This window comes from Onychomys torridus, chromosome 10 (genome assembly GCF_903995425.1).
Source record: "Onychomys torridus chromosome 10, mOncTor1.1, whole genome shotgun sequence".
Taxonomy (NCBI): domain Eukaryota; kingdom Metazoa; phylum Chordata; class Mammalia; order Rodentia; family Cricetidae; genus Onychomys; species Onychomys torridus.
Genome location: NC_050452.1, coordinates 20,650,894 through 20,678,158, shown reverse-complemented (window position 1 = coordinate 20,678,158; position 27,265 = coordinate 20,650,894). Strand labels below are relative to the sequence as shown.

The following is a 27,265-nucleotide window of genomic DNA, read 5'->3' as shown; positions in this document are numbered from 1 at the left end:
ATGAGAAGGTGCACCTGCATTTTCTGGGTGGACCTGATGTAAGAAGATAGGTCTGTGCTGGAGGGTTACAGAATGCTCAGCTGAGAAACACTGACACCATGATGTAGTGGAGACTGGAGAGTATGTTCTTCCTGGACTGTGGTTCAGGAAGTCTCATTTTGTACTATGACCTGCAAAATCAGATGTGCTGTTCTAGGTTTCCATGCTTGTGTTTGGTATGATATGACAGTCGTCCCAGAGCACTGGTGCTCCTGTGTGATGGCAGAGTGCTGTTGTGTGCAACTTACTGTGTGGCACAATAGAGGCCAGCGCTGGCCAGCACCTTGCATTTTGGTAATATTCCTAGTAACTCTTAAGTCTTACTATCTGAGGTCTTTAAACAGTGCCATCTTCTCCTTGTGAAAGACAAAAAGAAAAGCAAAATTCTATCTTTAGGAGAAGCTGAAATACAAAATACAGGCCATGCTGTATTTCAGTAGAAGCTTGGCAATTCCATTTCTGCCAATATCATCACTCAGCCCAACTCTGTTGACATTAGAAGTCAGGTCTGCCTCATCAGTTTCTGCAGCACCTAAGCCAAAGGCAGGATGTGCTGACCATATCTGGGGTATAGTCCATCACACTGACACTTTGAGAGTGGATTGTGCCTGGGGTCAGAGACTATTTGCCAGTACCCTTTAAACAGATTGTGCAGCGGATGAACCACTGCCCTCCAGCCCAAGGGATTGATAACACTATCAGCGCTCAGATGACACTGGGCCATGGCAACAGGAGTACACCCTGAAGCTTCTCTTAATTAAGGAGACATAAGTTCCCAAATGAAGAATCTCCAAACTATTGAATTTATTTCACACACACACACACACACACACACACACACACACACACACACACACAAATAGAAAAATCCCTCGGCATTGCTTTTAAAGCTATATTTTTTTTGCTCATTTTTTCTTGCTAGTTAGTGTGTTTAAAATTTAACCTCACCATTACATAGTGCACATACATCATTTTGTCTGAATAAAAGTAGTAGTAGTATGAGCAATTGTGAAGATTTGGTTACATGAGATGCCTGATGTAATCCCAGTGAGTTGCAAATTATTAGATAACATTGGAGATGACTATTTAACACTTTTGTATAAAGATAGAGATGTGTGGGCAATATTTGGCCCATCTGAGCTATTCTCTGGCCCCTTTTCATCTACAAGTGTTACAAAAAACATCAAAAGAAGGGGACGAGGTACATGCCCATGATGCCACTCCATTGAAAGTACTTCCTAGACTAGACAACGTGCCTGAGATATTAGATGCTCAGCTTTGTCAGATGATGTCCTATACAGGGGCTCATGCCTTCTTTATATCCATTTTGTAGGGGTATTTGTAGCATAAGGCCTTCCATAACCTTACCTATAACGAGAATTTTTAAAGTAGTTTGTGTCTTTTCATAAATGGACAGATGAAACAAAATTGATTATCTTTTGTAGAAAAGATATTTCAAATGATAAGAAGTACTTTGAAATGAAAATCGGGACTTATAGTTCCTGGACCTAGAGGAATGTTGGGAAGATTTTCATATATTTTGTTTCATTAAAGCTTGCCCTTTTCTGTCCTGTTGGGGATATTTGGATTCCGTGAGACTCCAAAAGGGAGGCTTGCTGCTGCAGCAGACTGACTGCTTCCATTTAGCATGGGACTTACAGAGCCAAACTACAAGAGCATGTCCACACTCAGAGCTCAGACCTTTGCCTGCAGCATTCAGTTTCAAATTGGTTTTGGGAAATGTGATGACCCTTCTGTTCTGTCCCTTGGGCTCCTTTAGTATTTAGTTCCTGAAACCCCTGGTCAGTGTACCTGCAGCTAAGGAGAGCCAACACTAGATGGCAGCCTTCACATCCTTATGATCTTGGATTTGCAGTTTGCCTCTGACAGGCCAAGAGCTAGAGAAACACTTCACACATGGCACCAAGATAGGGGCTGTGTGCTAATTGTTCTGATGCCATGCCTCACGGTGCTTTGAGATTACTGCTCCAAGTCCTTATTTTGCTTGTTTCTCCAATATGTAAGCACAACACACATAGATGCACACATGGCAGCCACAGACTTAGACACATACATATCCATCTGCATAGGCTTCTTATAGGGGCAGGAAGAGATGGGGGAGTAGAAAAAGGAGGCATGAAGATGGTAAAATTTACCTATTGTAATAAAATATTCTTCATGATATAGTTACTTGTGACTGTCAAATAAAAATTTCTTTTAGACTAAAACTCCATCACAAGGTCTCATTCAATGAGTAATTCTCAGCTCACACTCTTGTTTCTTCTTTTATTCTGTGTGTATTTGCTGGGTGAATAATTACTGTGCTAATCCTCTAAGCTTTCATCTACAGTAGGGATAGCAGTACTTATTTTATTGGATTGATTTGAGGCTTACACAATAAAGCATATCATGTGCGGGTGTCCTCTGGCAAATTCAGATGAGACATGGTAAGCTTGTTACATGCCAGGCATGGTTCCCATCAATCTCTCCTAAAACATATTTACTGCTTCCAGTGGTCCTATGACATGTGACTTATTATTATCATTTAGCTCACCAAGAAGCCGAGTTACAGAGTGATGAAGTAATGTGTCCAGGGCTGCATGATTGGCATGTATGCACTGTGTCATCCTAAACTATTGTCAACACTGTGTTTATTTGTAGTGGGGTGGGTGATGCAGCTTTTCCTGGAGATCTTGCTGAGAACCAGCAACTGTGTTACCTTTCAAATGAGGGAACTACCTCAAATCTACTGAAACCTCCTGACCTTGACCAGTGTTGAGGATACAGCTTTTACTCAGTAGGATTCTGTCCAAACTAATTAACCACATGAAGAGAGAGTGTATACATCTCCCCACAGGCTCACTCGCTCACTGCTTCTGTCTCTGGGGCCCTCTCCATGTGTCTTCCCCTGTGGAAAGAGTCAGGCCAGAAACACTTCAATGAATTCATGACTCTTTGCTTAGTTAAAGGAGTCAAGCTCATGATGTTGTTTAGAGAAGTCAGAAGTGATTATGCTGAGTGTGAGCTAGATGTTGCATAGGCAGTGAGACTAAGACCCTAGAAGTGAGGCCAAGGCCAGGGACGTGGATCTCCATGGATGTTTTTGTGGTAGATTTGTGCAGAGATGGGAGGGATGGGAATGTGTGTACAGACTTCACCAATGCTACAGTGACAATGCACCATGCCTTTCTTACCAGTGGATTTTGCCTACAGACATGATAGTGCAGATACTGTATGCCTCCAGTATAGCCTTTACCTAAATTGTTCTAGTATTAATAAAAACTTGAGTCAGAAATTGAGGTAAAAACTTGATAAATCCAAGAACAGTGGAGGGATGATCAGCTGGCCCTACTATCTGTGTTTTCTTGACCCAAAAGCTCTGGAAACCTCCCTAGTCCGTTCCTTCTCTCTTCCTGTCTCTCCTTATCTGACTTACTCACTCCTCCAACATCTCTATGACTAATCCTGGTAAGCCAATCCCTGACTCCATCCTTGATTCCAGGTGGCTTTATTGGTTCAGTGGAGTGACAGTGTGAACAATTGTCCCGCAACACTCCTGGGTCTGCACAAAGCTTCTACAGTCAGCATCTACCAAACATGAGCTGAAGTGGTATTCTCTGGTTTCACAGATGAGGCATTCTTATAACCTGGGTGGTGAGCCCTGTGCCCATGGTCACAGAATTGGCCCAGCACTGCCAACATCAGAACCTGTGCCTTCTCTCATAGAGCTAGCTGCATTGCTACATGGCTGAGCATCTTTGACTTCTGTGTGGGGCTAAAGCAGCGCTCTTAGTGTTTGTTGGAGATGTTTAGCTTAGCTCTTCTTAAATGTCCCCCAGGTCTCCAAATGCTTGACTAATGCTTCATTGTCTCTAGCCCACCACAGTCCCATTGTCTTGACTCATATTCATGTCCATTCGTCATGTTTTTGTTGGATTGAGACTCATCTCAGGGTTTAAATACAAGCTTGGACTTCATCCAGTTCTAGCTAAATAGTGCACTGATAAGTCAAAACTTCACTGCCTTAGTGACATGGTGTATCATAACCCCTGGGGGGGGGTACACATTCAGTGGATGGTTTTATAGATGAGTTTGCAACCATCCTAAATAACCGCATTGTTTAAATGTGTGGCTCCTAAGTTTGAGATTTCTAAGATGCTGGCATTGTGAGTTTCAAACTCAAGTTGACTTGAGCATAGCTGCTGTCTCCTGTCCTTTCCCCATTCAGTTGCATGGTGGATTTGACCAGCCTTGCTCACCTGTGTAGCTGCTGTGGTTCATAATCTCATTTCAGTTAGACTTATATCCTATGGTAGGCCTATCAATTATATTATAGAGTTCCATGCTATCTTAGAGTTACACTAATTAGATGAATGATCAATGAAACAGAATGTGTTTGATGTGTGTTATGACCTAATGGGTGATTGGGGCAAAAGAAATGGAAATATGTATAATTTGTGAAGGAATGTAAAATATATGCATCTCATTTATTTTAATTTTCAAAAGGTGTTTTTGATGCTTTTGCAAGATACCAACAAAAAGTCTCACATCACTCCAGAAACCAAATTAGAACCGCAGAATGAGAGACCTGCTGGACCTCAGCACTGTAAGTAGCATAGACTTTTGTATTTCTGCTCAAGGCAAAAGGCTGCCAACCTCATTTAACATCTGTTTTTACAAGGCAGAATAGCAAGATCCTGGTGAGGGAGCAGAAGTGGATGGTCAGGGGTCCTGAGAAAATTCACATCAGAGTTGGAGAGCTTAGATTTATATCCTAATTTGTAAAGGGACAAGAATATCTTTCCTGAATAACATGACTGACTTAGCAGAAATTTCTCAGTGTGTACAATTAACATAATGAACCTTGCTCATCTAGCTTTACCATCATCATACACAGACCAATGCTGCTTAAGTCTATGGCATGTTTCCGAGGAACAGCCATATTCTATAAATAATAGGTATATGTGGCTTAAGAGAGCACCAAAGATGAGCCTTGTGTTCATAAGTCTGTGTTCCAACCTTTGCATGCAGCTTTCTTTGGGCAGGTATCAGCAGCTGGACAGAATCCAGGCTTGTGGGATTGTGGTTTTGATTTAGTCCCCTTCCGGTCACATGTTAGCAACAACTCACCAATACATACATACATAGAGAGAGAGAGAGAGAGAGAGAGAGAGAGAGAGAGAGAGAGAGAGAGAGAGAGAGAGAGAGAGAGAGAGAGCCTGGCTCTAGAGAGACAGAAGGTAACACCTCTTCTTCAGAAACTTCAGACTTTAGGGACACATACACCCTCCACCATGAGTACATTACTAGAATTAAATAGGATGAGATGTTTAACAATGCATTTTCTGTAGCACTGTATGGAGGTTGCAAATGCCTCATTTTCTCTCCTTTTGGTATTATCAGGTCTAAGACACATACATTGATTGTCAAAACTGATGTTTAGTTGGTTTCTAACTATAGTCTTAATTTACATTTCCCTAATGATTATGTCAAACATCTCTACTGTTTATAGTGTAGTATTGAGACATAATTTTTATGACCCACATCTTACCCATTTAAAATATACAATTCAATGTTTTTCCATTCATGTGTATCCATTATACTTGATCTTGGGCTCTTTTTTATTATTAATGCTTAAACCAGAACATTGTCACATACCAATCACTCTGTAGGATTCTCTGATGGATAATATCACACTGTATGCTGTGAATGTGTTGTTCTGATTGGTTGATAAATAAAACTCTGATTGGCCAGTAGCCATGCAGGAAATATAGGCAGGATAAGCAGACAAAGAGAATTCTGGGAAGAGGAAGAGCAGAGTTAGGAGATGCTAGCCTGCTGTCCAGGGAGCAGCATGTAATGGCACACAGATAAAGCCACAGAATATGTGGCAACATATAGATTAACAGAAATGGGTTGAGTTTAAGTGTAAGAGCTAGTTAGTGGTAGGGCTGAGCTAATGGCTAAGCAGTTTTAATTAATATAAACCTCTGTGTGTTTACTTGGGTATGAGCCACTGTGGACCAGGCAGGACACAGGAAAACTTTCATCTACAATTCCTATCCCTCTAGGCTTAAGAAAGCCCAAGCACACATCTTAGCTCTCCAGATTAGCCTGTTGTAAATATTTTGTGTGGATGAACGATCCAGCTAGTCCTTGTCATCAGCTTCTACAAACACATTTTTCTTTCAATTGCCATTGGCTGGAGAGATGGCGCAGCCATTAAAAGCTAGGCTCACAACCAAAAATATAAGTCAGTTGCCATTTAAAACCCCATTGCCTGCATATATCAAATTCTTCTGTTCATCCATCAGTTGATGAACACTTAGGTTGTTTCCATTGTTTTTGTATTAGAATATGCCCCCAATGCTAGTGTTTGGTGAGTGTTTTTAAGTAGATACCTATGAATAGAATTGCTGGATCACATGCTTGATGATTGGCAAAAGACTGTTATCTGTCTATACCTCACATTTTTTACCCATAGCATGAAGGTTCCAATTCTCTTGTCCTCTCCAATACATTGATTACTAAGACTGGGCATTTCTTCATGTGTTTATTGGTTGTTTAGTAAACCTTTGAAGAAATAACTGTTGCAATTAATTACATTAATGTTTTATTTGTTCTTTGATAATTTCATATATGTATACAATGCATCTTGGTCATATCCACCCTGAATTCCTCCTCCCACACTCCTATGTCCTCCAACATAACCCTACCTTCATGTTCTCTACAATTAAAAAAAGTAATCCACTGAGTCCAATTAGTAGAGACCTTATGCTTATGCATGTGGGGTAATGCACTGAATATCAGCAACCTAATACTGACCACATTCCCTGAAGTAAACTGACTCCCCCCTTCCAGCAGCCATTGATTGCCAGAAGCTCTTTAGCTAGAAGTGAGGCTTAAGGCTCCCTTCCCACAACATTGGTTGATTCCTCCTATAACAGCAATGACATTATTGCTCTAAAGGACACATCTTTGCTGAGAGGTCAGTATTGTAGTATGCAAGGTCCAGTGCTGGGTTAAACTATTACTACCTTTTCTCCACCAGTAACTGCACAGTATCTCTGGCATTGTGATAGTCAGAGGGAGCAATTTTCCCAGTTTATTCCAGTTTGATTTTGCTAAGTCCTGCAACCAAAGGGTTATCGTCAGCAATAGGATTTTATCATCTAGGTATGCTGGACAACTAAGAACAGTGGCAATAGATGTGCTCTTTTGCAGGGGTTCTAGGGCCTTCCTGACCATTAACTTGAAAAGGGGTATCAGGTATTTGACACTGGGATTTCCATCATTAGACAGCCCAGGTCTGTTGAGGATAGCATTGCTTCTCCATGCAGTGTTACCATAGCCATTACCTCACCCCCTTTTAAGTTATCCTTGTAAATTATCTTACAAAATAACTATCTTACAAAATAACTTTTAAGTTATCCTTTTAAATTATCTTACAGAATAATTGGTTTCCATATGACATTTTTAATACACCTTAGGTTTGTTTAACCTACCAATCCTCTATTGAATTATTTTCAAGTGGTTTCAAGCCATTGTTGGCTTGTATGAGTTCTTCATGAATATAATGCATGTATTTTGTGATGTATTATGAGTGGAGTCACTTGTTTATGTCCATCATGCCCATTTGTTCCATACTTTATGTACATTTGCCTTTAACTTCAATTCTCCTCGACTTTACTGGTCTCTGGGATTTTCTGTCCATTACTGAAGGGGGATATTGACATCTCTGTTACTATAGAGCTGTCTATTTTCCTCCTTGTTCCTCTAAGGGTTTGCTTTATATGTTTAAGGAATCTGATGTTTGGTTCTTATGTGTTTGTAATTGTTACATCCACTATAATTAAATTTTTTGTACAAAAATTTCAATACGATCTTTTTTTTCTCTTTTAACTGTCTTCTATTTATTTATTTTTGGACTGATATTAATATATCCATCCCTATTTTCTTTTGTTTACTATTAGCACCAAATACTCTTTTGTATTTTTTAACTGTCCGTGTATATGTCTCCATAAGTCTAAAATGTATGTTGTCTATATAGTTGAAGCCTGTCTTTTAATCATGCTGTTACTCTGTGTCTTTAGGTATAAGTGTTAATTCATTTCTATTTAAGACAACTACAATACAGTTGTACTTATTTAACATTTTGGTCCTTATTTGTATGTATCTTAGGACTTTCTAGTCACCTTTTTGTTTGTTACTGGCTTGTCTATACTTATTTTTGTAGTAATATTTTTTCATTTAGAACCCCCATTTATATGTATTTTATTATGCATTTAATCTGTTTACCAATGGTATTATGCATATCATAGAATGATAATCTATCTCAAATTAATACTAAGTTGACTTTAGTCACAAACAAAAACTTTATTGAAGGTCAACCTTACCTACTTTATGGTACTGTTGTCAAAGTGATGTTTTTATATATTGTGTACTAATTATCACAAATTGATAGCTGTTATATGATTTTGTCTTTTACATTCTATAGAAAATAAAAAGTGTATAAGGCAAATTGCCAAATACTGTTTTTCATCTCTGTATTTTTGTCTACTATAAAAGCTTGTATTTTGGGCTGATTGTGTTTTATTAACCCTGCATTGTTTAACTTCAATTTTATTTCAATTTGAGGTACCCTAAAACATTTTTTAGAGGGCACCTCTTAATAATGCATGTGCTTAGCTTTTGTTTGTTTATTTATAAACATCCAATATACTTTCATTTTAACAGGGCATTTATGCCAAGTATAAAAATCATTTGGCAGAAGTATTTCAACTTTGAGTAGCTCCCTTCTGCCTCTGGCATGCATGACTTCCCTGAGATAACCATGGTTCCCTGTACTGGTGTCTCTTCCGCTTGACTTTCAGAGTTCTCTGAGGTGGTCAACAGCTTGTTTGTAATGTATTGTGGTGGGTTTATCTGTCTGCTTCCTGGAACTCATTTTGCTTCCTTTGCACTTTGTTGTTTTCTCATCTTTCTGGAAATTTCTGCTTTTTATTTGTCCTTCTGTAAATCTGAACACACACAGACACATACAAGCACATACTCACACTGGTTCAGCAGATATTATCTTGTGCATCTTGGGCTCTGACTTCTTTTTTCATTCTTTTTTTATTTTTGTCTTAGACACAAAGACTTCCATGAATGTCCTAAAGTTCACTGATAGTTTCCTATTCTATTCAAGTACACGGTGATACTTTTCTTTCTTTCTTTTTTATACAAATTCATTTATTGTATTTTCTAGCTCTAGAAATTCCTTTCTTTCCTTCTTTCTTCCTCCTCCCATTTTCCCTCCCTCCCTCTCTCACTCTTTCCCCCCTCCCCTCCCTTCCATCTCCCTCACTCCTTCCTACTGAAACAGAGTAGTCAGGGGTTGCTTGTCTGATACAGATCTTAAATTGATCTTCTGGAGTTGCTGTCAAATTATTTAAACCTCCAGGCCTTAACCCTTTCTTCCATAAAGTGAGCAGCTAAATCTGCCTGAGATACAGATTGAGGACATCCCTTACACCTGCATATTGAGTCACAGGAACTACAGTTGTCCTATATATTGTCTCAGTCATGCTCAGGAGGAGGGATGGCCCATAGGGTCTGAGTATCTGTGAGTCATTTTAGCTTTTGGTCATTCAAATATGATGAACTGAATTCTGTCACTTGAGCCCTTTATATTTACCAGCCACACAAATTCCTCGTTTAATAGTGCTGTTCATTTTGCTTTACCTGTGAGTTTTATATATTTTAAGGAAAGTGTTTTATGTTTATTTTTACTGACATAGACTGTACACATTTTGTAGCAAACAGCTTAGACCTGTGCCGTACCACTAGAAGACACAAACCTGTGTAAGTATTTCTCAGATGAGGCTGAACAGTACCAGACATTCTACTGGCTCCTCAGGTTCTATCAAGCCAGATGCCTCTCTAGAAGGTGTTTTCATCACCTTAGGACAAGTGCACTCAAATTCCAAACAAAAAATAAAACAAGCAAAAAATCATTTCATATAAGGAATGGAGTAGTCAGATTTTTTCAAACCTTTTTTTTCTGAGATTAATATTATTACATATGCAATTAGACATAATTACAATATATATCATATTTGTCTCATGTCTTAGTGTTTGTACATTTTTTTCAGAACCTGTTAATGCTTTAAGTTTTTGGTGTTTTGCCTAAAGGTTTAAATTTTGAGTATTCATTTTTCTTAAGATACATTAATTACTTCCATATGTAACTTTTTCATAGGAAAATATGCTAAGAGGCTCTTGTAAACATTGTTATCAAGGCAACAAGCAATACAAATGCATTCCTCCTATATATATTTAATTGCAGTAACACGTACATTTATAAATGATAATTGTATGTTCCTAACCTGGGGAATATTAGGGAAAACATGTGTAAATGTATTAAAAATAAAATGTGTGATAAGGTGAAAACATGATATCTGAATTTAAAGGCACAGTATCCAGGAAACAGAAATATTTCCATTGTTACTGTTAATATGTTATAGAAACACAGTTTCATTACTCAAATTACAAAGTTTTAGACTGGAATGTAATTTAAAACTCTATTTAAGTGTTCCATTGCTAATTAAGAAATGACGTCAAGACACATTGAATCAAATTTAGTTTGAGATCACCTACCTTTGCCAGCTTTTATTGTAATAAATAAAATACTCACATAAAACTCAGTGGGAGTCAAATTTATGTTCCTCAGTAGGTGCAACTTTAGAAGAAAGTTAAGTCAAGATTCTAGAAGGACTGTTAGTGCAATCCCCTAAATATGCTGATTTAGTTCATCTCATTCCCCTTGCTATGATCCAGACTAGAGGAAGTCAGTTCCGAGAGAAACCATTAGGCCAGGCCTTTCTTCTCTGGTGCTCAGGCGGATGACTCCTTGTTGACCACTGCTTCAGGCTACACCTGTCTGTGTGAGCCCCTTCCTTCTGCATAGGCTGCATATCATCCAAGGGTCAGTTCTCAAGTCACTCACGGCTCAGAAAGATGGATGAAGGTGAAATAAAATATGAAATATATTCCTCTAAATCATACGGACTCAGCAGCTTACAGAAATGGGTTTTGAAGACTGATGCCTGGGTGTCTGGAATTGCACAGCGTTACTGGGTCTACACAGTGGGGTGGGTAGAAGTCCCTTCTTAATGGCAAAAGGATTTATCATTTTACGTTGTTGTTTTTCCATATGGGTGCATCAGATTGATTGTGGGGCCCTTCCTGGTATTTGTATTTTTGCATTTGATCCTTACTAATTTGTAAGCAAATGAGTCGAGAGTGCCTATGTGACCTGCACAAAACCTCAGTGCTTCTAACACCAAACTTTTCTTTCCAGTCATAGCACCTGTCGTGGGGTCTCTTTGGATCATTTTACTCTCTTTGAAATGGCCTACTTTAGGCCTACTAAACTAAGGTTTATTATGATATTACACACATAATACATATAACCAAATCATCATACAATGTATATGTTAATAAAATAGAATACATTATAGAAAATATGTATCTATGCATATATTAGCTGGCACTCAGAAAAAAAACAACAACAGTGGCCTCATTTCAAAATGATGATTTCCTGTTTGTTAAGCTCAAGTTACTAAGCTGAACCATCCATCAGTAGGTCAATAGGCCTTGGAGGTGCCCATATTATGTCCTTGTAACAAGCTCCCAGGAGGTGCTTTTGGTCACACATCTCACCTCTAGAGCTCTTCATGCTTTTTTCTTTTCTTCTTTTTTTAAAATAGTAATAATAACAAATTCTTGTTCTAGTCTCTGTCATTTTCCAGCAGTGTGATGCTATTGTGAACTCAACTACTACATTCCATCACAATTCATATGTCCATACCCCAATCCTAGTCCTGGACATAAGATGATGCAAACAGTTGATTATGGTTACAGTTAAATGAAGTCCCGTGGGTAGATGCTCATCCCATGTAACTGGTACCATATATGAGATGATCACGCCACAGCATACAAAAGGTTGAAAGTGGAATTTAATAAAAACAGAGGGCAGAGACACTGGGACAGAATGCCATTTACAAGACAAGGAGAGAGGTCTCATAAAACAGCCCTGTGGACATGACCTTGTACTTCCTGCCTCTAGAATGGTTGGTGAATATCCATTCCATTCATTGAGCTGTCCACTTTGCTACCAGAGCCCAAGCTGCCTAACATACCTGAGCAAGCTCATCTGCTGCATGTGTCTATTGAGGTCTCTGTTATTCCCCACCATCACACTGGGAAGGCCTCTTCTGCACTCTCTGGTGGTCATAATGACAGCAACTTCATAGGGCAGCATCTGTCCTTTCATGGCAATAGCAACCTCTCTCTTTTTATGGGAGAATTGTCTTTGGACTCCAAGATCTCACATTTTCATTTTCCTCTGAATAGTATTCCTCCTCAGTTTGCTTTCTTCCTCAGAGTCTTCCTATCCAGCTCCACCTCTCAGCCATTCCTAAATGCTCACCCTCTCTTCTTTCCAGTATCCCCACAGGCCTCTGTCTCATTCTTGGCCACTTCATTCCTGTGCCACTGCTGCTCAGAAGTATAACATGAGCTCAGCATGCTTCCCTGGTTGCCTCTACATAGTTCTGTGTACATGTCTCCAAGGTACCTGTACCAGTGAATGTCCAAACTCACACTGTCTGCCCATAAATTATTTTCTCCCCTTTTGTTTGTGGTGTGGGAGTACACCATCACTGTAGCCAGTGGGCAAACGGGAACGTCAGAGCTATTCATGAAGCAACCATCCTCTCACTCCATGTTCAGGTTTCCCTGGATCTCGACTGGATCATTCTCTCCACAGTAGCCAGTCTCCTTTTAAATTGTTTGATATCATTGTTCTTGATTAAAAATGTTTGGTAACTTTTGTCATCTTGGGTTCAAATTCTGTCTATGGGCTCCTAAGAAGATACACATCAAACCCTGGATCTCCTTTTCTCAGACATGGATTTCCACTTCTTGGACAGGTCAAGCTGCCCCTTGCACTTAGTGTCTTCAGATCTGCTCATCTCTCTGCCCTGCAGGCTCTGCCTCTGCCTGCTCTGAGCTGATCTTTGTATGAGTTAATTGTCTGTTCTGTAAATCATCTTCTGTTCACCTGACTAGCCAGAAAACTTTTAATAAGACCTTGTGTTCCTCTCTGCCTCTCACAGCACAGTGACAGACTGCATTTAAGTCACTGTGCTTGCTTAATACTACTGCCCATTCAAAGATTGCAACTGCGAGACTGAAGGCCTGGAGCTTTCTCATTTACTGCTGAGTTCCTGGTACTGTATGTTCCGTGTAATGCATGCTTCTTGATTAACTGGCCAGATGAATGAGTAGATGGCAGAGAGAGGGGAGAGAGAGAGAGAGAGAGAGAGAGAGAGAGAGAGAGAGAGAGAGAGAGAGAGAAGAGAGAGAAAGAGGTTTGAACCAGAATATGTTCTTTGAATAGGTAGGTACAGGCAATTGTGACCCCATGGCCTCATCTTGTTCACATTATGATTTCAGCCCTACAGATGTGCCATCACTATGGCTACTGTCTTCAAAAATACAGTTTTAAATGAAGGTTAAAAAAATCACCTGGGTGCTTGTTAGAATAGAATATTCTTGCATGTAACTTTCACAGAATTTGATTCTGGGTACTTACCTTCCCTCCGGCTTGCCTCCCCCTTCTCCTCCTCCTTCTTTTCCCCTCCAACCCCCTTGCAACTCTTTCTCTAGGAATGGTTCACTGTGCAGACTGGGTTGGCCTTGAACTCTCCATCCTGACTCAGTCTCCTGAGTGCTAAGGTTAGAGATGTGTGTATTACCACACCTTGTGGCACTTACTGTTTTAACTGTCACTCCAGTTCCCTATGATTTAAATGGCCTGCGGTCAGTATTATGAATAGCTCTCTAGTGCTGTTTAAGCCTAAAGTTCACATGAAAGTTCACAAAGCTAATGCTCAGTGAAGCTGGAGTGAATGGCTATCTTTTCTATACAAGGTATTGCCATGGCTTTTCTCTTTTCTTTTCTTTTTCTTTTTGTCATTTTTTATGAAGCCTCATCTCCTCATTGAGATCTGAGATCACATTTAAATTTTTAGCTCAATAGCTTGTCAGTAGCATTTTACATAAAATCTCTCTCCTTTTTTCCTCCCAAGATGTAATCCTCTATATTTCCTTCCTAATTGCTACCACTTCTATGGATGGAGAGTAATTTTGGCAGTGATTAATTTGAAGGGTCTGCAAGCTCTCCTTTGCTTTCTAAGACAATCTTGTTTGCACAGCCTGTCCCAGGAAGGTCTGCTGTAATCTACTGCCTCTTCAAAGAGCTGCTCCAAATTCTGTATGTGTCTCTCAGGCTTCACCATAGTGTTAAATCCACGGGACTGTCTTTTCCTCTTTGTCTACATTTCCTTGAACTTCAAAATGCTCCATCCCTGAGAGCAAGGTGGGGGGAAGAGAGGGAGACATGGCTGCTGCCAATTATACATGCCAAAGAAGGTTTGTTTTCCACGTTAGTTAAAACCAGCAGAGAGCTAACAGCAGGGTGCTCTGCAGTAAAAAGGCTGCCAAAATAAAATGGAATTGAAATAGACTTGGGCAGGATAATCGGTGGTGGCAGGTGCCAGGAAGCAGCGACTTCTATCAGGGGCAGTGGGAAGTAGGAAGAGTGTGAAGCTGTAATTCCTGTCACCATGCCGATCAGAGCTGCCACAAAAAGCTCCCGGGGCTGGTGATGAATAGTGCCAATCCTCGTTTTCTGCGCTGGAATATCATCTTGGTATGAAATATTTGACGAGGGTGTATGTCATTCATCGGCTGTGTAGCCATTGCCTCCGAGTAATGGTGGGCCATCTTGGATAATTTAGGATGAGAGTAGCTTGGGGCGACCTTTCCTGGCCTCTCTCTCTTCACAGGAAGCTGTGATGAACAGGTCCACATGGGTTTCATCAATTCTTCTCTAACTTTCACTTCCTCACTGCAGCCATGGTGAGCAGGGCACCATGACCTGACTTCTTGAGCAGAACTTGGAAGTATTTCAGATCTAGAAATATTTAGATATACATAAAGAGAAGTCAGAGGAATGAGATCCCAAGTCTAAACATGAAATTCATTGGTGTCTCAGCACATATGTACATAGCCTTGGGGTGATTTTATGTAATAAGTGAATATATTTGTTCATGAATTTTAATTTCATGGTGTAGAATTTTTCACATGGAGTGGGTACATACAAGTTGGAGTATGAGAACAATGTAGGTTTTGGCATTTTGTACCTTTTCTGTCTTTTCCAGAGCTTAAATTTCATCTCTTCCCTAGTAAACAGAAGCACCCAGGGATGTTGGAAGCAGCTGTATTTATTTCTTTAGACCACAGTGCAAAAACAGAACTTTGCTTTGTTAAATATTTAGCTTTTTAAAAGATCATACTCGGGAAATTACCTTGAAATGGGGCACCAGTTAATGACTTGAAGGCATCTTCTATTGATCATGTTCTTCATCTTTATGCTCCCACAAGTCTCCCAAGGCTTAACACTTCCTACCCACTGTTCTCATCTGAAATCAGAATGCCTATCTATAACACTTAAGAGGTGAATGTAGGCCAACCTTAACACATCTTGACACAATGGCCCTTTAATAAAGTTGTGTCCTGCTAGCACATTGCTCATAAAGAGGGTTTGAATAGTCACAGTGTGTTACATTATGGATGAACCCAGTAAGCAGGATTGCCGATGCAGAGAAATGAATCATGAGGCTAAAAGGACTGGAAGAGATAGACAGGTGCTGTTACATTATCTACATGGGAGAATAATGAGCACAGGAGAAAGAGAAGCCTTGGCTTAGGAAGGTGATAGATAAGGATGCTGAATCCTCATTTGATGGCTGTCCATCTGTGCACTCATTCCTCAGACTTTACTGTCTTATTGGAGTGGAGAGTGTGCTGAAAGCTGAGGATAAGATAAACTTAGTCACCTCTTTGCAGTTACAAGGACCTCAGTGCCAATGAAGACAAAGATGCACGGCCATGATGGGAACAGCAAGGGGATGAGTGCAGAGCTCAGACTGAAGAGAGGCTTTAGTAGCAGAGAGGGTTTATTTTCCTTCTTCTTAGTTATATTTATTGACTCCCAGTGTATCTCAGGTGCTTCCTCAAGGGGTCCAATTTGTATAAGCAGAAAAAATTTTTACTTAAGGCGCTGATCCAAGAAAATTCAAGCTAGAGGACCAGCAGTAGGACACATACATTCATCTACAGTACACACTGCACGATCAGAATAGGGGCTTGCAACAGAGCCACATGGAAATCATGATTGGGATACAGTAAAGGAACCCAGCACTGTTTCCCTAATAATTAGTTCAATCCGCACAGGAAGCCCAGGTTTGGAAAGACCAAGTGGGACCATTGTGGGGTGGAGGAACTATCCTTGACACATTTCAGGGGAAGTTGGGGCCCTCAGCATTTCTGTGACTGGCCAGGTGGTAGAACTGCAATTTTGGTCGTTTTGAAGGTTGAGCTGTTGTTTGTTGAAGGCAGGTTTGGTCAGAGGGGATTTAGCAGCTTTTACATTAGTAAAAAGTATGGTTTGTGTAAGTGATGACCTCGTTCCATGGTGAAATTCTAATCTGACAATTATCACACGGGCTATTATTACAAGTGTAGTTTTCAAAGAATGCCTCTGTGAAACGGCAGCTGTGCAGCAACTGGAGACTTCAGTGACGTGACAGAGAAAATTGCTCATTTACCTGGTGATCTTTTTTTTTAAACGTCTTAATAAAAATAGCGCTATAAAAGCAATATGGCCATTATCATAGATGAGCAGATAAAGTTTCATAAACGTTTGTTAAGACAGTGTTGTGAAGCCACCCATGAAATTATTTGGATCAGTGCAGCCTCCTCCTAGATATTCTTTTGAAGAATTAATTAAACATCATTAATTGGTGTTGAAAAACATAGTTAACCAAAGTTATAGATCAAGTTTGTGTATATTACTATCATAATATTTATGAAATAATTGTGTTTTGAGATTTATGCTGAATTAGTCTCTATGTAAGGGCCACAAAGCAAATGTCCTTTTTTTTTTTTTTTTGGTTTTTCTTCCTTTCCTATTTTTGGAATTTGTCCGCTTCTCTTCTATTCCTCCCTAAGAAGAAGACACTTGATGGTGTTGTTTTGGTTCTAAGGAGAATATAAATAGTGAGTCTAAGATAATTAAGTTATGGTTTGGGCAACTGTCACACTATTAAAAGTATTTTGAAGGCAGAATGAAGACTGGAGACTAGCTCATCTAAGCTTTTGTTTTATAAATTAAGAAATTGAGGAAATATTCCCTGCTACCAGTGTGCAGAGAGGTCAGATGAGCCACACTGGAATACAGGCAGGCTGACAGCTGCTGCTAGGCCGTGGGCTTCCTCTCTGAGACAGTTACAGGATTCAAACCCATCTTAAGGACATCTAGTTATTTTATTAAAACATATTTCTCAAAGAAACATACATCTGACTGAGGCTCCCCTGGGGCTCACTAGATTCATCATACTGGCTGGGTTGGTATGAATAGTCTAGGTATTTATGTCTTTTCATGTCTATGATGTGGAAAATTAAGGTTATGCCTGGTGTGCAGTAGAGAATGACACACCTCCTTCAGCGGCTGAGTCCATTTCTACCTCGGGTCATATGATTCCTCTAGTTCCTGGAGCAGTATCCCCCCTCTTCTCACCCTCCCTAAACTGTCAGCAAACAGCCCTGGTGCTGACTGCCTCTGTGGAGAACCTGCCCATGACCCTGTGTTCTGCTGTGTTGTCTGATTTGTGCATTTGACTCCAAAGTTCCTTGAGAACTTTATTTATACACTTAATGCAAAGACATACAATAGAATTAACAGGAATAAAGACTATGTTTTATTTCTTAATTTTTAATTTGTTTTATACCATCATATTTATCAGCTTCAATTATAAATATATGAAATAGTGAATGGCATGATGTTTTTGGGGTGCTGAGAATTGAACTGAGGGATTTTCATATTCTAGAAAAGTATCCTACCACTGAACTACATTCCTAGACCTCCTACTATGTTTAAGATAGTCTTTCTCAATGACCTCAAAGTAATGATTCATCTGCCTCAGCTTCTGGAGTTCTGGATGATAGGCATTAGCTCCTACATTCAGTTTTTACTGTAAGAGTCTAAATATCCATCTCAAATTGAAGTTCTATAATTAAATGAACAGACAATTACCTTGTTTGTATCTCACAAAAGTGTTCTTCACTTCCTGAACACATATATCATCTTTACAAAATGATTATGGGTAATAAGATGAATATTCAGTTTTGAAATAATCCAGAAACTTGTGAAGAAGGAAATGCAAGTAGCCACAGTTTTGGCACACAAATAGTAGCCTGCAAGTGGGCTAAAATGGGCTCAGACATTAAAAACCTCTATTTTATCAAGTAGTATTTGGGTATATAATTATTTGATAAAAGACAAGTTTTCACTGAACATAACCATACTAAAATTTAGTTTTTCTTGTTTAGTATTGGTGTCTCTAATGGATTTTATTTTTTCTACATGGGCTATTCATATTGTGTGAATTTTTCCATAAGCACATGTCTTGGTGCTCCTTGTCTTGGTTGATGTGCTGCTGATGCTGTGAGTCATGCACAGTGTTGATGCTGCAGGGCTGTATCCCCTCCCATCCTCTCTTCCATGTTTCTGTGTAAATATTGTCTTTCAAAAGGTGACATAATTCCATTTCAGTTGTTTTATTTATTCATAGACTTGAAGAAATATTCTCTTTATACTAGTATGTAATGTGTTCCACTGTTGTACATGCTAAGTGTCCTGATCCAAATCCATACTGCTCTGAATTCTGAATGCTGTGAGTATTGACCAGATGTTACAAGTGGGAAGCTCTCCACTTGGTCTCATATGTGAACTGCAGACAGAACCAAGACATACACAAAGGATTGTGTGAAATTATCTTCTGGTGATGCAGATAAGAATAATGTAAATTTCGAATGGATTTGGTGTTTGGACTTGGGGGCCTATCATGATTTTGCATAAACCCCAATATCCGCAAACTGAGGAACATCTGAAGTGTCAAACACATCTTTCTAGTCCCAAACATTTACAGTAAGAGGTGCTCAGCCTACATTGTGACTTGTCCAATTAGTCCCTGTGTGTTAGATACTGAGTTGTTTCCGATTTCCTGCCACTGATTTGTGGAAGGTCTAACACCTCACTTTACACACTTGATGGATTTCCAGGCTTGAATCAACACAGCTCTAGAATCTAGAAATAAGCGAAGTCAAGAAGACCTGTGTTTACTTTACACAAGGGGCTCTCTGTATCTGTCCTCTCACCCGGAATGTGGTATTCGACCCTTTCCTTGAGCACTCAGTAATGTTGAATGCTAATATTATTTGCAGTCTTTGTCATTTAGATGAGTTGAGGAGCCAAATTACTGCCTTATTTTACAACATATATATCAACTGACTGTTTCTAACTTTCACGAACTGCATATCAGGCACATTTACGAGTATGTTGTTCTGAGCATTTACTTTTATTAACACGAAAGCATTATACTGACGACACCTCCACCCTAAATCTTCCAGAATGTCAGTGTTGTAGGTAATGCGGGCATCATACACAAAGCCCCATTTTCATCTCAGTGCTCCACCAGGTGCTACCATTTGAAGAGTTACAGTCATCTCATCACTGTTCAAAAAAACTCTTTGGACATTTTCCATAAGCAGCTTGATGGTCTGAGTAAATGAGAATACATAATTGTAAATGTAACTGGAGTCCTTGAATATAATTGCACTCATAAGTCAAACAAGACAATTCATAACAATTTGATCCAGCATTTTAATTTTGTCTATTAAATTATTCATATGAATGCTTTTATAAGTTTAGCCATGAATATTTGAATGGTGGTTGATTCCTAACTATAAAGTATCTTAGCCTTTTATTTTTCTCATCTACATCCAATTAACATATATAGAAAGGTAGACTATTCTTCTTGATAGGAGGCACACCTTTCTTCCACAGAATTACTGAGGCTGTCTGATGGACGTTTGCTGTAACTGGAGGTCAACATGGTACCTACTTTGATAGTTTCATAAATAGCCTAATAACCCTCATTAGGTAGAGGGAAATTATTTTTAACCTCTCTTTTATAATTGAGGAGATGACATTCAGAGAGGTCATGTAGTTTTTCAAAAGTCACACAGCATAAGGGTAGATGACAGTGGATTCTCATCCAGGTTAGTGAAGACTGAATTTCTCCCACCATTCCATGGCACTCACAAAGCTCTTTAAGGACTGAGGGCACTGGCAACATGGACCATATTGCCCCATATTTCTCCATCACTCCTCTCCTTCCACACTCATTTCATCACTAGGGAAAACTTTCTGAGGAGAAGTTTATGTGCTCTTTCCTCCTACACAAACAGCACTTGAAATCTTTTGCCTGCTCTACATACACATGAGAAGGTGCCTAATGTTTAAGTGCAGGCAGTCAGATGTGATATCAAAAGAGCCTGCAGAAAGGGCTATTTGTGGGGTGTGACTTTTGGAATTGGTGACTATGGGATAGATGAAAAAGTCACAGGACCTGCCCGGGGCCCTCCAGTGCCCTTTGGAGCACAGCAGAACAAGCCACTTGCCTAACAGGGCTCCTTAGTCAGAAGCGAGTAAAGACCTCACACCATCATCTCAAAAATCACATCTAGAAGTTCAGAAAGTAGGCAACCTGATGACCTCTCAGGACTTTGATCTCCCGTGGGTTCATGTGTGTACCTCTCCTAGTGTAACTGCATGCATATCGAATGTGGGTATTGTGCAGCATCACAGAAGTGAATGCATCACGCTTAGTTTCCTTTTCTAGCACTAATGTCCCTGTATGGGCTGAGGTAAGTGTTTTATGGGAGCCGCATCTGGGCCACCATTGATAATGCATTAAATATTACCACAGCCAGGCTCAGCAGCAGGGAGGTCAGAATGAGCACATTCATTTGTCTGAGACTCGGATGGCTTTCTGAAATAGTGCCTGGAAGTTGGCATTTTTAGTTTCCAGATAAATCTGATGTTTATCCTCTGCTCCTTATAGCCTGCCTGAACTGTATGATGTACAGATCTAACCAGGGGTTGCATGGTGGGGGTGACTACTGGAGGCATCTTGAGTCCTGGGTAGGGGACTGTCCTGGCTTTTCTTTCTGACCACTGTTCACTTCCTGCTCTGCCACATGCTGCGAGGATACTCTGTGTTATGCTATAGTTGAATGATTTATGTTGTAAACCATGGTGATCTGCATCTCCTGTCTTGTTCTCTGCTTGCAAACTCTCTGAACTCTCTCCTTCCAACCCAGTAAGGTTTTCCTATGTGGATCCCAGCACCGTGCTCCATTGTGCTGCGTTATTTCTTTACATGTTCATCCCAACCCCTGTTGAGTGTTATTGGACAGAAACCAAACAGCCCCATACCTGCCATATACAGGGTCATCATTCAGTACCTTAGACAAATAAAGGAGTAATACAGATACGAGTCTTAACACCACTGTGCTCCAGCTTCCATCTTAACACTATTACAAATAATTGATCTTTCAAAAATGGCTCCTGTTTTATTTTATTGTGGAGCTAATTTGCTGTTCTTTTACAAACTGCCATTTACTTCAGTGCTTGTGAACAGGACAATCAGTTCCCACAGCTGTTCTCTGATGTCATTACTTTCATTGCAAAATGCTCTGTACTCGGTTTGTTTTGCTGGAGAACCTTAGACCTTGGGAAAAGTTGCTCCTGGGGGTGACTGAGCAAGCTCATCTTTCCCACGGGGTCAGGATGAAGCCCCTGCCCTGGGTTTGTCTCACTTTGACAGCTTTGTCTGGAAAGCTGTGGCCTACACCTCTGGGACAGATGTACAGAGGAGATGTAATGACTGCAGTTACTCCCCATTGAGGGATGTTATAGATGTGCACATTACCAGTTCACAGCCCACGCTTTCCTTTCAAATCCTTCCATGGTCCTGGAGGCTGCCCACAAAGGAAGGATGGAGGGATAGGACTAATGAGGGCATGGAACTTTCAGAATCTGTCCCTGGAGCGGAGGTCCTGTCTCAGGATGGAGAGCAGCTCTCTTTTCTGCAGGCGAAGGTGGGAAGCACAGGAGGAGCTATGGCTGGTGATATGAGAGACAGAGAGCAGGGGTCACGGTTCTTTCTGATTTCCAACATGTGCCCACAATCTGCAGCTTTCCTAGGAAAGACCCAAATTAAGGGTAGAAGAAAAGAACAGGAGAGATGGAGGGTGGAGAATGGGTGCTGAAGAGAGATCAGTTCTTCAGCCCTTCTCTCCTTAGCCAGCTCAATCATAGTGGTGGGATTACTAGAACCTCCTGTTCCCTTTTCTGTCTCTGATGCCTCAGAATTCACCTGTGCTTCAGTTTTCATTTTAACTCCTAGGTGCACTGGAGGAGGTCTTTTCTCACTACCCCCCTCCATTCAGAAGTGACGTCAGAGGGAACACAAAAACAATTGGTTCCTGTGTTTAATGCTTCAAGTCATAGTATAGTCTCCCGAACAGGGATCCAGGAAGGCCAGAAGTGGTTGTCCGGATAGAGAAGCTATCCTTTAGTGTAAGGGCACCTGAAAGGTGGTCCAGGGTCCCTACAGGATAAATGGAGAGATTTGTCAGAACCAGGTAGGAACAAGGAGCCCCAGCCATCAGCATCCTATTCACTGTCCATCTTTCATCCCCTACAGGTGTCTCTTCTGGGAGGACCCCACCTGTATGGACCTTGTCCGAGCCCATGGAGGGTTTCCAGCTGCTTCTGGGACAGGCCATGGCACTCCTGAGGAAGCGGCTACTGCATACACTAAGAGCCCGGAAAAGCACCGCCTCAGACCTGCTATTGCCGGTGCTCTTTGTGGCCTTGGCCATGGGCTTGTTCATGGTACAGCCTCTGGCTACCACATACCCTCCTCTCAAACTGACACCTGGACACTATGAGACTGCAGAGACTTATTTTTTCAGGTAAGAGACTCTTTTCTCTTGTTTAGAAGCAACTATGGCTATGTTGGTGTAGAATCCTGAGCCGATGATGCCATACAGCAATGCCATCAATTTCTTCTTTTTTTCTAATATCAGATAAAAACTCTCATATAAGGAGTTTGGAGGATAACTCACAAGTTGAGGACTTGCCTAACCTGGCCAAAGCCCTCGCTTTGGTCCCTAGCCCCTCTCCCTCTAATATCAATACTTTTATTATTTCTGAGGTCAGAATACACAAGGATAATCTGAGAGGCCCTTCTGAGGGCTGACTTATAGCAGCTGATGGGACAGGCCTGGACCCAACCACTGATTGGCTACTCTGGGTAGCCGAACATCCTGTGTGAAAGGGAACAAGAGGTCAAGGGGCTGACATACTCCCGTAGCCTGGCCCTTAGCAAGAAATAGAGGACTAGGTACATTCTCAAAGTTTTGGCATTTTAGAGACATATATAAATTGTATATTATACAAAGCCCTCCACAGTTGTTTTTATGACAAAGGCCCCCAAATGCACATCCATCCCAGCGAGGTACTATATGGTTCATGCTGAATTGGATCAAGATCGTTAACATTTTGAGGTCTGCTAGGCAGATTTGTTGGTAAAACTTCGGGGAGAAATTTGTTAATCTACACAGGATTTTCTCAGGGTGCCCATCTTGTAGTTGAGACAGAAGAATTTGGCACCTAGAAAGTTATACATCATCTCTACTTCAGCTTGCCTGGTTTCTCTTTAGGGTCATCTTTAATGCCCTTGTCACAGCCCATTCTCTACAGGATTAATCAGGTCCCAAGGGATCACTTCTTGTGGGGGAACCCACATGACCTGATTGCCTTCCATTAGGACCCACTTCTAAAAGATTCCCTACCCCAACTCTATACACATGCTGCATCTTCTCTATTCCTCCATTGCTCAGCCTCAGGTTGGTTCTGTACTTTAGCTACAGTGAACAGCCTACAATAAATATTGATGTGCAAATAGGTCTGTGGTATTTTAACTTGGAGATCTTCAGATAAACCCCAAAGAGATTGAACTGACTGATCCATTCTTTTATTTTTTCCATTGAATTTTCATTTATTTAAAACATAAATCAGCTTCACTTTTTACAAATAGTCTCTGTGGGTTCTCTGGAAATAGGGCTACTTGGCTTCATGTGTCTTCTTTTTATTATTTTGCAATACTTATTTTTTTTTTATTTTGGAGATCATAGTTTAATTACTTTTCTCACTTCTCTTTCCTACCTCCAAACTCTCCCATATTTCCTCCCCTACTTGCCTTCACATTCATGGCCTATTTTTTTAATTGCATGCATATATGTATGCATATGTACCTAAACACAACCTGTTCAGTCCATATACTGTCACTTGGATGTTTGTTTTCAGGGCTGACTGTTTGGCACTGGACAACCATTTGGTGTGTTCTTCCCTGGGGAAGGCCACCTTTTTCTCTCACATCTTTACTCCAGTTGCCTATCATTGTTTTTATAGGGTTGAGGCCTCATTCTTAATGTTTCTGAATAACCTCTCTGTTGATTTCCCAAATCTGGACTAGTTTACAATCCTACCAACAGAGTGTAAGGGCTCCATTTGTTCAAAGCCTGGCCAGCATTTGTGGTTATTTTCTTGATGACTGACTGTCATTCTGACTGTGGTAAAATGGAATCTTGGTTTCAATTTGTATTTCTCTGATGGCTAGCAAAGGTGAACATTTTCTTTTTTTTATGTTTATTGATCACTTATATTTTACCTTTTGACAGCTGTCTGTCCATGTCAGTGACACATATATTTATTGGGTTGTTTATTTCCTTGTCTGGTCTTTTGAGTTCTTTGTATAGTGTAGCTATCAATCCTGTCTTGGATGAAGAGCTAGGCAGTATTCTCTCCTCTTCTGTAGGCTCTGTTTCTTTTCTGCGAAGACGCTTCTAAATCTCGTGAGACTGTCAGTTGTTGACATTGTTTCCTGAGCTAACAGAGTCCTGTTCAGAAAGTTTTCTTCAATATGTTGTCTGGTTTTTTTGTTTTGTTTTGTTTTATTTTTGTTTTTGTTTTTGTTTTTGTTTTTGGAATTCTGGTCAAAATCAAGTGCTGACAACTTTGTGGGATTTTGTCTTTGTCCTTAATTCTATCCCGTCAAGCTGCATGACTGTTTTCATTCAGTACCACACTGCTTTTGTTTCTGTGCCTCTAAACCATAACTTGACATCAGGTATGGTGAAAACTCTAAATTTTTCCTTCAGGATTACTTCGGTTATCTGTAATTTTTTATGCTTCTGTATGATTTTCATATTACTCATTTTTTCTATTTCTGAGAATAACATTAGAATTTTTATGGTGAGTGTATTGAATCTATAGGTTAATTTTAATAGGGTGGCCATTTCCCCCAGTATTAGAAGTATCAATTCCAATCCACGAGAATGGGAAGTCCTTTCTTCTAGTATTGTCTTGAATTTTTCCTTCAGTGTTTTACTCTTTTCATTGTAGAGATACTTTGCTTCCTTGGTTAGCTTTAATTCCAGGGTTTTTTTGTTTGTTTGGTTTTTGTTTTTTTTTAAGAAATGTGAATGAAATTGAATTCATGATTTATTTCTTTGTAGGTTTGCCATTGGTATATAAGATGTCTACAGATTTTGGTATGTTAGTTTTGGGTCTGCCTACCACTTTTCAAAAATATTATCAGCTCTAAGAATTTCTTGGGTGAGTCCTCAGGGTCTCTTGTGTACCGAATCATATTATCTGCATAGTAGGGTGACTTTGATATCTTCCTTTCATAATTTTATTTCTTTATTTGCTTCTCTTTCCAGACTGTTTTAATGAAGTCTCCAAGCACTACATTACATATTAGTAGAGAAAGTGGGCACCTCTCTCATATTCCTGATTTTAGCTGAAATACTTTCACGTTTTTCTCTATCTAGTATAATATTGGCTATAGTAGACTTTATGGCTATTTAGTATGATATTGGCTATAGGCTTATCACCTGTAGCCTATACTCACTGGAGCATGGTCAAATTCCCAGTGACCATCCCCTTTATGAAAAGTGAGTCCTTCCTCACCCCAGCCAGAAGTCATCAGTTGTGGAGAGCCACACTTAAGCATCCTTATCACAATTTTTAAGAGTTCTCTTCCATGGTTTTCTGTCTAGGCTGTTACTTTTTTGGGGGGAATTGGGTGGAGATAAGAGTTGTCATATAGGCCTTCTATATCCTTATTTCTCAACTGTGAGTCTGCACTCATCAATACAATGGCAAAAGTAGCTTCCTTGCCCTTTACCAAAACCCGGGAGCATGGAGCATAGACTTCCACATGGTCTCCAGTATCAGCAAGTGCCACAGACCTCAGCATGGTCTTCAGTGGCAGTACATCAAAGCCCTCAGCAGCATCACAGGCCAAGAAAATCAGCATGGGCTCAGATGGCTGATAGCCCACAGAAAACAATATGGCCTAAGGCAGAAGCACAGAAAACTGACATCCACATGGTCTTTGCGGCCACAGACATTAACACAGCCCTTGGCTACAGTTGGCCCACAAACCCAGACACGGCCCTTAGTGGCAGCATGGATCATGGACATCAACATGGGTTCAGGTGGCAGTGCAGGCCATTCACATTAAAATAGTTCCTTGTGGCAACACGGTCCATGAATATAAAAATGGCTTCTGGAGACTGCACAGACCAGGGACATTGGCATGGCCTTGAGTAACATGGGCCACAGACATCAAGAAGGACCCTGGCTGCTTAGGACTATGGACATGCACATGAACCTTGGGCTTTAGCATGGCCTGAGGCAGTGGGCCATGGGTACCAAAGTGACCTCCAGGGGCAGCATGGACCATGGAGGCTTTTCAGTGAGGTTCAATTCAGAAAATGAACTGATCTTCATCTTGGAAGTTGTGATTCAGTGGCTAGGCAGCATGTTTAGGGGCTGAGTCTGCATAAGTTTCAGGCTGCTACACAGCACCCTGTGGGCTCCACTCAGCAAGGACATGTTCTCCTGTCCACCACAGCTTTCTCTCACCCATGTCATCACTATTGTGTCTCTAGTTCTGCCCTTTTCCACCATGAACTCACTGCTCAGTGCCTTCTCTTTCCCCATCTCTTCATCTCATATTCGTTCACTGTAGTGGCATTGGAAACTACAGTGTGTCATATATATATATTTGCCCAAACAGCTTTATATACAAATATTCATTGCAACAAATCCTTGAAAACATTCTATGTG

The 27,265-nt window shown here is 40.4% G+C and overlaps 1 protein-coding gene across 1 annotated transcript in view; it reads left to right on the top strand.

Moving 5' to 3' along the window:
- Abca13 (ATP binding cassette subfamily A member 13) overlaps nucleotides 1-27,265 on the top strand; it is a 428,395-nt gene that overhangs the window by 232,729 nt on the left and 168,401 nt on the right. Inside the window, exons 43-44 of the mRNA XM_036201460.1 lie at nucleotides 4,546-4,645; nucleotides 22,767-23,037. Of these exons, the coding sequence (XP_036057353.1) occupies nucleotides 4,546-4,645; nucleotides 22,767-23,037 (371 nt within the window). The remainder of the gene's footprint in view (nucleotides 1-4,545; nucleotides 4,646-22,766; nucleotides 23,038-27,265) is intronic.